Raw genomic sequence first — 12,500 nt, forward strand, 5'->3', positions numbered from 1 at the left:
GAACCTTAGGGTTAGGGCATGGGTTAGGTTAAGGGGATAGCTTTACTAACTATCCCCCTACCCTAACCCATGACCTAACCCTAAAGTCTGTGACTATTGTATCACAGTGGAGGACATAGTTTGTTTTTTTATGTCCTCCACTGTGCTGCGGTGTTTTCAGTGAAGTGCACTTACGCAAAAGTTCACTTTTGTTAAATTGAACTTTTGCAGAAGAGAGGCTGCCTATTACAAGTTCGAAGTAGTGAACTTTCGTTCTTGTAATAGGAATCCATATATATATATATATATATATCTATATATATATATATATATATATATATATATATATATATATATATATATAGATAGAGAGAGAGAGAGAGAGAGAGAATTAATATGACTATATGATACTGGAATTAACTGAAATTAATGCCTTTATCTGTTAATTTCAAAGAACTTTGCTAAACAGGTGCCAGTCTCTCCTTTATGTACCAAGTTCATAGGTTAATAGAGTAGTACTAGGCTAACTGCCCTTGGGGCAATTTTAAGCCTAGCCAATTAACCTGTGAGAATCAAGCCCTGCACAATGGATTTATAATGCAAACATGTTAACCATTATGCTAACCTCCATCTTCTTGTACATTTCAGAGTAAAGTCTGCATACACTGTCGTTCAGTTAAGAATGCTTTATATGTACAATGAAGGTTGATATCAACAATATTCAAATGCTGTGTCCAATAACATTGCTGCTAAACTGAAACAGTCTGTAGAAATTCTGTAATATTCTGTAATGCTGGTTAACACTGCTAATATTCCTTTCCATCTGAATAATATCATTAATATTCTGAAATGCTGGATATCTGACATGACTTCTGCACTCATACCAGAGTGTCTACACTGCAAAGACTTTCTGCATATCAGTCCAAACAAACTAAACTAACTGTGTCTGAAGTATTTCTTAATAATATCACAACCCTATAAGTTTCAACATGCCTCTTTAGCCTTTGTTCCCAAGCCTTGTAGCATGCAAACAAAATGTGATTATACTCAAATGTACGCATATTCTGTTCTTATCATTATTCTTGATGGAAAGTTATTTTCATTGATTAAAAGTGCATTCACGGAAATTGTATACAGACTGTGAAGCCTGCTTTAATATGGCTACATTTTTAGACTTATGCAAAGAGTGTACTGTACAGAACCACATAATCTAGAACGGCACTCCAAACAACCCTCTGTGGAACTGGAATGGCTAAACAGATGCTGTGGAAAATACATCCACAGTGAGAAACACAGAAAAAGGAATTCTTTACTTAAGTGTATAGCATACCAGTTTTGCCCTCTGGAGGCATCAGTGCAGAGGGTGAAACTGGTATGCTATGGCCTTGAGTTGTGAGTTATGAACTGTTATTGTGTGCTGTTTACTTTATTGCACTGAGCTGAAGCAAAGAACTTAATTAAAGAAGTATTTTTCGCATTTGTCATGGTGGATGTATGTTCTACAGCATCTATTTAGCCATTCTGGTTCCACAGAGGGTTGCTTGAAGTGCAGTTCTGGATTATGTCATTCTTTATAGTCTGTTTGGGATGCAGCACCCTATTTGGGCCAGTGCACCTGGTTTTTTTTTGTGACTGATATATATATATATATATATATATATATATATATATATATAGAGAGAGAGAGAGAGAGAGAAAAAGAGAGATGTTTTAATATAAATCAACTTTCCAGTCATATGAATAAAATGTCCACTGCATTGCTAACTGGAATGGTAGTAATGATTGTTGTCATCCTTATGCTTCTACTGATGAAATGCATGATGTCTGGAATTAGAAATGTCTGAGAACCCTTGCAGTGGAGTAAGGTGTGATGCACGTCTATGCTCCTCTTTAGTTAGAGGGTCTCATAGTCTGCCTCACCAAGCTTTACTTTCCAAGTTACTTGGAAACCAGAGAGCTAACCTGGCAACTTAAATTAGATGCCTCAAGGAATCCAGGAATGAATGAGAACATCAGTATTAACAGTATACTGAAAATGAAAAGGAATAAACTATAGACATTTTTTAGGTTCTCTTTGGTGTTCAAATTTTATAAATATTTACATTAATTATCTTACAAAAGTTTTTTAACAAGAAAGAATATTGTATTAATTGATTTATTTATGTATATGGTCATTATTATTAGAAATAATTTTTAACATGAGTGAATTAATTCAATTTTGGAATTAATGTTACACAAATATTTGTGCAGTATCAATTATATATATTGTGTTTACCTATTTAGCACAACAGTTACATTTTTAGTTAAGAAATTATTTTTAATGATGTGTTTTTATTTTATTTTATGACCAACAGAGATTTTTAACTGTTGTTTAAATTCATTAGATATGATTATTAATGTTTTGCATTTATATATTTAATTACAGTAAATGAATTTTGAAAGGATTTATCAATTTTATGAACACTAAAATTTGTTTTGCTGCTGGTTAATGTTCACTGATATTAAATGAATATACTTGTCATGTGAATGACAACGCTGCAGCATTATAGCACTTTAAAAGTTGATTGCAATCTTTTTTAATTGCTATCTTAATTGCTAAATTGGCCGATCAACTTGTGTATTTAAACAGTGTGGCCACACTTACATTTTAATCTTGAAAAAGCCTGGAATTGTCCAGGCGAAAGCGCTTGGTTTATTTTTGGAGTGTTCTTCTGGTCTTCGCAATTGTGAATAAAAGATTTTCGGTGGAATTACTTGGTTTGCCATTCCTTCATTATCTAAAGAAGAATTTCTGTTTGGTTTGATACTTAACAAGTATCGGAAGACTTTTGCAGTAGTTTCTGTTGTGTACCAACGAAAACCTGTTATTATACATGTTGTTTCTGGTCCAGGTTTGGCGTGTTTTTCCAGTTCCTGTATTCTTATAGATATATAAATATATATATATATATATATATATATATATATCTATATATATATATATATATATATATATATATATATATGTATGGAGAGAAAATGAGAGATGTTTTAATATAAATCAACTTTCCAGTCATATGAATAAAATGTCCACTGCATTGCTAACTGGAATGGTAGTAATGATTGTTGTCATCCTTATGCTTCTACTGATGAAATGCATGATGTCTGGAATTAGAAATGTCTGAGAACCCTTGCAGTGGAGTAAGGTGTGATGCACTTCTATGCTCCTCTTTAGTTAGAGGGTCTCATAGTCTGCCTCACCAAGCCAGCTCCCATCTAAAGTGTGTTTTGTTGTCAGACAACAAGTGAATTCCAGCTAATGATTTATAGCATGTTAATAGCTGCTTATTTTTTCTTGCATTTTACTGCAGGTTCCTAAGTCTATGTGCAGTGAAGCCTGCCATCCTGGATACAGGAGAGTTTTACGACAAGGAGAGCCACCATGTTGCTTTGACTGCATCCCTTGTTCAGATGGAGAAATTTCTAATGCCTCTGGTATGTGGACTTATATTTCTGAACTAATCTCTGATGCAATATTTTAATGATGGCATTACAGTTCCACTCATAAGGCTGCAGCTGTTGTCACATATTAAATCTCCTCAGGATTGGCTCAAAGTTATTGCCTCCCTCAAAATTAATCAGTTAGCTGGTAAAATCTTAATCCATGTACATACTAGTGAACAATGACAGAAGAAATGCTTATTTTAGCATTAGAAGCACGGGGTTAGAACACTGAATCAAATCATGCACAACAGTAGAAAATATGTACGTTTTTTCTTTCATGGTTTTTTTTTCTGAATGCCATCTATCCATGCAGCATCTGAAATTGTGCCCTTTTATTCCTCTTCTGTGAAAGCCAAGATATATTCAAAGAAGAATCACTCAGGCAGCCATATGTATTGATTTTGCCCTTCACAAACATTCTGTACATGATGTTGTTTATGAAGACCCTAGCCTCTACCCCTGGGCAGATGGATAAGCAATTTGTCCCACTAAGCAGGCCCACAATGCCTTTCATATGCAACTGCTCACATCCAGGTCCACTTAATGAACACCAGCACCTTTTGTTTTGGTGAGCTGAGTACCCTTTCATTTGCATCAATGCTCCTCCTCCTGAGGTACATGGTAGTACACAATAAGCTCTGCCCCTCCCACTCCAAGGATGGGCACACCCATCCTCCACTACCAGTTGCACGAAGCACCTGAGCTAATAACTGAACTCAGGTAACTGGGTTGTAGAGTTTTCTTCCTTTATACCATGACAGCTGGCTTGGAATATGCAAAGTTAAGTCTCTAATATTCTCTATGTATATCAGCAAAATACAAGATAACTTATATGCTCATGCACACAAAATTGCATGGGGTGTGTTTAACTGTGCAATTCTGGCAGGCAATGTGAGGAAACTGAATTTACTGTATAAAAAGATAAAACTGGAAAAAATGTATTTGTATAATGAAAGTGAGATAAGCTTGAAAGAGGAGACAGAGCAGTCATGAGCACTATAAGATAGTTGTCAACATTTGCACTACTAGTTTGTTTGAGGTACTGTGTAAAGAATAGTCAATAAGTGGTGAATGTATATGTAAACATATAAGGTTAAAGTGATGAGGAGGAATAGGTGGGAGTGGGGACTGAAGGGAAGAGAGCTGGAATATTCTGATAAGAAAGGTTAAATGGAAGTAATTAGACAGAAATAATACTGAGAAGAACTGAAGTCTGAGACAGAAATTTTAGGAAAATATAGCAGGAAGTATGCAGAGAGAAGTAAGGTATAAATCAAGGTGGACATTAGCAACAGAAGTCCAAGCAGGACCAATAAGTTATTCTGAGTGAGAAGGGATGGAAAGTTCATTTGAGTTGCATTCAGCTTCAGAAGGACCACCTGTCTAGCTTAGGAGGGTACTTTGTAGACTGAAATGAAATAAAAAACAAAAAAAAACAAAACAAAAGGATGGCCAAGGGGGTTTAAAAGGAAATAGAAGGGCAATGTGTGGTCATTGAGAAAGGAAGGAGAGTATAGAGGGGAAGAAGTGAGTGAGAGCGAACACAGGTGCAGTTCATTGATGGAAAACAGATTAAAGATGTTATTATGGAGTAGCTGTGCACGCAAAATCCAGTAAGAATAAAAAAAAAAACACAATAGAAAGATTACTAGGAAAAAACAAATATAGTTTTATCATGAGAGGCATACTTCTCAACCTGCAGACATGGAAAATAGGATAAAAATCTCTTGAAAATTTATTACATCCAGCCAAAACTCTGACGGCATAAATATGAATACCAAATAGTGTATAACTCTCCCCACTTTCAGTAGGAATATGGGATTCTTGTCAGAAGTCAAAATCAAAGTAAACCTTATTGTCATTTAGAACTATACACATGTAGACTAAATGAAATTTTGGGTCTAAATTAGAACACCGAACAATTAAAATATCGAGTGTTCTAATATTGACCCATTTTCAGCGAACACTGAAAATATCGAAGAAGCAGAAAACCGAATTCTTTCCATTTCTGTTGCTTCGGTATTTTCAGCACTCTGTTGGAAAGTTACGGGTCGGGTTCAGGTAAGTGTGCGATTGAGTGCAGGTTAGATATGTGTGCAATTGTGTGGACATGAGGGTTAGGGCTGGTTAAGTGAATTAGGGTTAGGGCGCGGGTTAGGTATGTGTGCGATTGTGTGGAAATGAGGGTTAGGGCGGGTTAGGTGAGTTAGGGCGCGGGTGAGGTGAGTGTGCGATAGTGATGGACCTTAGGGTTAGTTTTTTGGTTAAGGTAAGTGGATAGTTAGTGGTGTGTGTATAGTTTAGTGTAGGGTTAGGTGTAAGACGTTAGGTGTATGTGTGTTGATTGCTGTTTGTTTGGTGTGCTTGTGTTGTGTGTATGTGTTGTGGAACAGCGAATTTTTTCCCTAGGAAAAAATTAGCTGTTCTGAACGTTCGATGTTTGGTATTTTCGAGTGGTAGGGTTTGATATTAGAACACTTAACATTTTGAATGTTTGATGTTCTAATATAGACCCTGAAATTTTGTGCATCATCTCAATTCTTGAGATTACAAAGGAAAGTGAAACAACACATGCAAGTGGAGGTATAAACAGATACAATACTACTTCCAATACACACAAGAAATTCACATTTTAAGAATAAAAGAAACAAAAATGACATGAAACTATAAGCACATTATCAAAGACACATATTAATATCTGTACACTTGAATGACATTGTAAAAATCTACCTCACAAAGTAATTTATAGCTGATTCTGAAAAAGGTTACGTTAGATGTGAATCTTTTTTCATTAAATTAACACTAGTATGTTGGTCATATAGTGTGGTTTTCTGTGTACTAAACTAATTCAAAAATCTTGTGTGATGGGAGGACTCAGAACATTGTGTGAAGGTATGGTTACCACCTGTCCCACTTTGCGAGGGACAGTCCCTCTTTGGGGAGTTGTGCCCTGTAAAAAAGTTGTAAAAATGGCAAATGTCCTGAGATTTTAGGACAAAATTATTTCCTATATTTTATGTAATAGTCGCATAAAACAGTTATTCTGTATCTGAAACACCTAAGTGTTATAAGAAACAGAATAAGCAACTAAAATGCTACAAGAATAAGCTTTTATTTAAGCAAACAAATGAAGTTCTGTCCTTTGTACTATCCGTGGGTATGTTTCTGCCTGCAAAATCTGATGTCTGTACCAAAAATGTCCCACTTTGGGCATTTGAAAAGGTGGCAACCCTATGTGAAGGGCTAAACCTCATTTGAAAATAGGTACATACATCCAGAAATAGGTACTTCATGTGAAAGGGTGAATCTGGCCCGAAAATAAAATCACTCCTCCAATGTAAATGTATGGCTTGACTGGAGGCTTTTGGGTTTTCTAGCTGTTCTAAGTTCTCTCTCTAACACAATTTGATTCTGTTATGTAAAATTAAAAAGAAATAATCCTGTTGTAGCTCAGAGTTTAGGAAGAATGGCTGCAGTGGTGCAGCAGTTAGCGTTGCTGCCTCACAGCAAGAGGTTCTCTGGTTCAATTCTCGGCTGGGATGCCTTCTGTGTGGAGTCTGCATGTCCTCCTTTTGGTCGCGTGGGTTTCCTCTGGGTGCTCCAGTTTCTTCATCACATCCCAAAGACATGCTTTAGGTGGATTGGACACTCTAAATTGGCCCTAGACGTGAGTGTGTGTGTGTGTGTGTGTGTGTGTGTGTGTGTGTGTGTGTGTGTGTGTGTGTGTGTGTGTGTGTGTGTGTGTGCGCCTTTGTGGAAGGTTGGGTGCCAGGCTGGCAACTTGACACTGTAAACCTCCACTGCCAATCATGACTGGACAGGTGACCCACTGTGGTGACCCCTAACCAGGAAAAGCCAAAAGAAGAAGAAGTAGTCCAGGTCTTAGGAATAAATCTCACTTTTATGAAATAAAGCGAACCTTTGACTGCGGCACATTTTGGCAGTGACAGAGGAACAGCAAGAAAAACTAAAATAATAGTTTTAAGAGATGTTAACACCTCATTATGCTAGCATATAAAGGATATTTATGTGTATCTGATATAATGGCAGCTTTGAAAAAACTGTTGATCACCTTGCACTGTCATACCACTTTTTTATATAATGAAATTGTACCACAAAGGAGAAGCTGAAACTGTCCATGTATTAACAAACACGAGATTAAGTTTCTTTATAATCATAGGTTCATAGGTTCATAGGTTCATACTAGGCTATCTGCCCGAGGGCATTTACAAGCCTAGCCCATAGTTTTGTGGCTTACGCCACCCCTTTAGTATGGGGAACTATACCCATTATTTTGTTTAATTTAGTTCTAAAGGAATGGATATCAATAAATTTTCCTCAAGATACTTGATCTGAATTCTCTATAGTATCTCACATACTGTATAAATAATCAACTGATTATTTTCATTATCAGTATTTTTTATTTTTTTTATCAACTTTCATATTATTGGGTATATGTTGAAAAAATCCATGGCAATGCTAGAATTAACTTTGAGGAACTCAGGTTTAAATTGTGCATTTGCAGATCTCCTAGCAGATATATATTAACAGAATTTCCACAGGACTGAACTACAGCAAATGTGTTAAACTCATAGAGGGGGATCAGAAAAATCAGAGAAACTGCATACTTGTCATTTTAACAACAGTGCCTAGGAATGAATCCTGACGGAAAGCTAGCATTTCTAGGAGACAACAATTTTCAAATGGCAGCCAATATGGATTTGTGGATAGAAACATTGTCAGCTGGTGACTTCAAAGACAAAGTAGGGAGGGCTGCAAAGCACAACAGAATGGGTTGGGCTTACTAGAATAGGGTGTAGCTTCATTACAGCAGGTCAATGACCTTAACAACAAATTTGATCATTAATTTTCATCCACTGCCTGCCTCAGCATGCAACATTCATTATAGCCACTTTACTGACTATATATATCTCACATGTCTAACTGCAGTCATCAAGGCCAGACTTAAATGAAATGGAACCTAAATGACTCTAAGGACCCCCTGCTGCACACTAGTCACCCCTGTACTTTCTCAGTGCCTCTTCTCTGTTTACCCTCATCCTAGTCCTACACCATCCAAGGAGATCATGTGTTTCTTGCTTTTTCATAACTTTTCTTGATTTTTATCTTCCACCATGGTTTTAACATACCCTAACTGGCCAAGTTTCTACTGTAATAGGTCTGGAGGAGTTATATGAATTAAACTGGGAATCTGGAACCTCTAGACTCCCAGAAATCGCAGGGTTTTAAATGTGCAGATATACATCTTAGTTTTTTTACAACTTTTTGATGTAATAATGACCTGAACTAAAAGATCACGAGTAAGGAAAGAAATTTAATCTTATTTTTTCATTCAAGAAAAAATAAGTTGTGATTACATTTTTCTTTCAAGAAATGATGTGTTTAAAGCTTAATATTCAATGCTAACACAACAGTATTTCCCCAATAGATTAAGAAGAGAAATGCAAAGATATACAACCCCTATCTGGGAACAGTACTTGCCTTCCTGCCCCACCGATGAGAAACAGCTACATTCTCTATATCCCTCTGGTGTTACATTGTGACAAAAGTAAAAATACAAATGTCCATAGGAATATACTATACAGCTAAGGGAGAAGAAATCAAAGAACATGAATAAAAAAAAACACAAGAGAGACAAGGTATGCACAGACTCTACAGAGAAGTAATCACAGCCAAAAATGAAACCAGAGAACCAAGTGCTGCTAGATGGCAGCAGTACTCAGTGCTACACTCTGCCAATTACCAGCCGCCGTCACACACGGTGCTGCCCAGACAGCCATAGGCAGCCACCTATTGAGTATATTTTTGATGTTTGACAGTGAAAGAAAGTGGAAAAAATTATGGTCAACTTCCTACTGATGGATATACAGGAATTTATCTTCACAGATCATTGCTGTCAGAATACAGTGTGCACCCCCCCCCCCCCACCAACCTGCATATGTCTCAACTCCTTACCTCAAGAATCAAGGAGAAAGCCAAAAATAATAGTGGACAAAGGATCACATTCTGGGACATCTATTGCATTTACATACTTAGAAACTTCCTAGAATAACATGGTTTGCATTAGCATACATTTTTAAAGACTATTATATCTGAAAATCAAATATTGGTCCTCATAATTTACTGCCCACCATTTTCATTGATTTACCAGATAAACCACAAAATTTATGAGTAGATCAAAATATGATGCAAAAAAAAATCAGATATTTTGCAAAATCAGTGACAGCTGAGGGTATTTATGCCCCAGCACATGCATGCATGCACATGCCCACACAGATCGGCTTATCCTTCACAGCTACATTTATTTATTTATTTTACATTTGTTTACCAGGATGGTCTGACTGGACAAGGTCCATTTACAGCGGAGGCCTGGGGAGAAAAGCTCCACATAATTAATACGACAAATAATGACATTATACATAATGTAAAAAACATTGTTATACCAACAGTCTTTTTTGAAAAAGAAACAGTGAAAAAATTCTTATCAGCAATAGTGACATATGTACATTTTGTTAGTCATGAAAAATGCAGACAGAGATCACAACCACATTACTGTATGTGAAGGGATACCATTTGTTTCAACCATGCTTACTGAGGGCCTGAAAATAGGAGAGAAAGAGAAGGATGGAGGTAGCATAATTTTGGATTATGTAACACATGGACAAAGTCAAGATCATATAAGATGAGCCTTAAGGGAGTGTTTGAATTGTGTGGTATTTGATGCAGAAGTCACAGAGTGAGGGAGATCATTCCAACTTTTTTCTATACTGTGTGAAAATAGAGCTTTACCTGCTGTGTTGTTGGCTGAGGAGATTGAGAGGAGTGATTTGTTGGCAGAGCGGAGTGGCCGATTTGGTGTATAGTCAGTCAGTAATTGCCTTAGAGCTGGAGTTTTGTCAGGATTTTTTAGATTGTTATATGGTATGACTAGTTGGTGATAGGTTAATAACTGTGGGAGTTCAAGCCACTGAAGTTGCGTAGGAGGTATACAATGATGGGTTCTAAAGGGTGAATTTTTAGCAGACTTGGTGATTTTGTTATAACAAGACTCAAGTTTGCCAAGGTCAGATTTTTTAAAATAAGTCAGAATTGGTGCTGCATACATTAGTGTGGAAAGAAGGTGGGTTTGAGCTAGGATGATCTGAGCCTAATCAGATAGAAATTTTTTTTGTCTGTATAGGGAACCCATTTTTTTATGTACCTTTTTTATAGTTTGAGAGATATGGATGTCAAAGTGGAGGTTGTTTTCTATTTTGATGCCAAGGAGCTTGGTGCAGAGAGAGGGAGAAATGACAGCACCATTATTGGAGGAGATAGAGAAGGAGAGTGGAGTGGTTTTTGATTTGCTTGGGGTAAATAGAAGTAATTTAGTCTTACTGGGATTTAAGATAAGTTGAATATTTGTGATCCACCTTTCTACTGAGGAAAAAGATTCTTGGGTGAGGTGCTCTAGGGAGGTAAGAGATGGGGCTGAGCAGATTAGGGTGGAATCATCGGCATACTGTATGAGTGAGGCCTGCAGGGTAGAGATATGCAGATTATTGGTGAAAATAGAAAAGAGAAGTGGACCCAATATGGAACTTTGAGGTACATCAATGGTGGTTGGGAGTAAAGGTGATAAAACTCCTTGCCACTGGACAGCTTGTTGTCTGTCTGATAGATAGTTTTTAAACCATGCAATAGTGCCAGGGACAAAGGATAAAGAGGTTAGAGTATCTATTAGTATGGAGTGAGAAACCATGTTGCATGCTTTATAGAGGTCCAGGAATATAGCAGATACAAATCTGTTGTTATTTCTATGTTGGTTAACCAGGTTTGTGAATGAGAGAAGTGCGGTGGTTGTGCTGTGGTGTGGGTGGAAGCCATGTTGTGTAGAGGAGAGGAGATTGTTTGAATTTAGGAAATGCATGACCTGAGAGTGTATGCATTTCTCAAGTATCTGTGATAAAGGAGACAGAATGGCAATGGGGCGGTAGTTTGAGAAATCATAGGAATTTACACCCTAATGAAGGGGAATAATGTAGGAGATTTTCCACAGTTGAGGGATATAGCATTCCTGTATGGTGGTGTTGATAAGGATTGAGACCAGGTAGGATATGGAGTCAGCAGCCATTTTTAGGAAATTTGCTGGTATGCCATCTGCTGCAAGAGTAGTGGGTTTAAGTTTTAAGAGGTATTTATTGTGGAGGTTGGGACAGGTGAGAATGTAAAGGGAGGTGTGTTGTTAGGAGCTGTTGGCATGGGTGAGTAGTTATTTTTGGATAGTTGAGATGATAGTGATTTAATGGATTCAGTAAAGTGATGATTGAATTGGGAGGCTATATCATTATCTGTTTTTGTGGAGGTGGAGGTGGGAGCTGGTGTGGTATTTTTTCCAGGTTTTAGTAGAGAGTTAATGGCATTCCAGAACTTCTGGGGGTTGTTAGAGTGTTTGTTTTGGATATCTAGAAAGTAGTTCTGTTTATCGAGCGTTGTTTGTTTTTTGACCTGATTCCTAAGGTGTTGATAATTTTGTTTGGATAGAATAGTGTGATCTTTCTTCCAGGTTTTCCATGCCTTATCTCTGGTCTTTAATAGGGCTCTAGTGGACTTACTAAGCCATGGAGCATGGTGAAGTTTAGATCTAATTTTTTATAGGGGGTACTAAGTCAAGGATGTTAGTAAGAGTACTATTAAAATAGTCCACTGCTTGGTCTAGGTCAAGGGTACGCAATGGTTCCCAGTTACATTTTTTTTAACGTAATGTTAAGATCTAGAGGGTTAACATTGCGATAATTTCTGACTTGTCTAAAGACTGTAGGTTTGGGTATGTTAACACGTTTTCATAGGAGGAAAGTTGGGAGGTGGTCGTTAAATCCATCTGGTAGACAACCTGTTTGGTAATTATGTTCAGGGTAGTTTACTAATGTCCAGTCTAGTATAGATTCCTTCTGGGACTTTTTATCTACTCTAGTAGGTTCTTGAATGAGTTGAGAGAATCCATACAGGCTGATATGGTTAGTGCGTTTTTTAGAGTT

At 37.0% G+C, this 12,500-nt stretch overlaps 1 protein-coding gene across 1 annotated transcript in view; it reads left to right on the top strand.

Moving 5' to 3' along the window:
• The window catches only part of LOC122815812 (extracellular calcium-sensing receptor-like), a 363,125-nt gene that overhangs the window by 170,578 nt on the left and 180,047 nt on the right, over positions 1-12,500 (top strand). The window contains exon 5 of the mRNA XM_044088617.1: positions 3,330-3,453. Coding sequence (XP_043944552.1) covers positions 3,330-3,453 — 124 coding nt within the window. The remainder of the gene's footprint in view (positions 1-3,329; positions 3,454-12,500) is intronic.

Source organism: Protopterus annectens, chromosome 1.part1 (genome assembly GCF_019279795.1).
Source record: "Protopterus annectens isolate FY-2018-M chromosome 1.part1, PAN1.0, whole genome shotgun sequence".
NCBI lineage: Eukaryota > Metazoa > Chordata > Ceratodontiformes > Protopteridae > Protopterus > Protopterus annectens.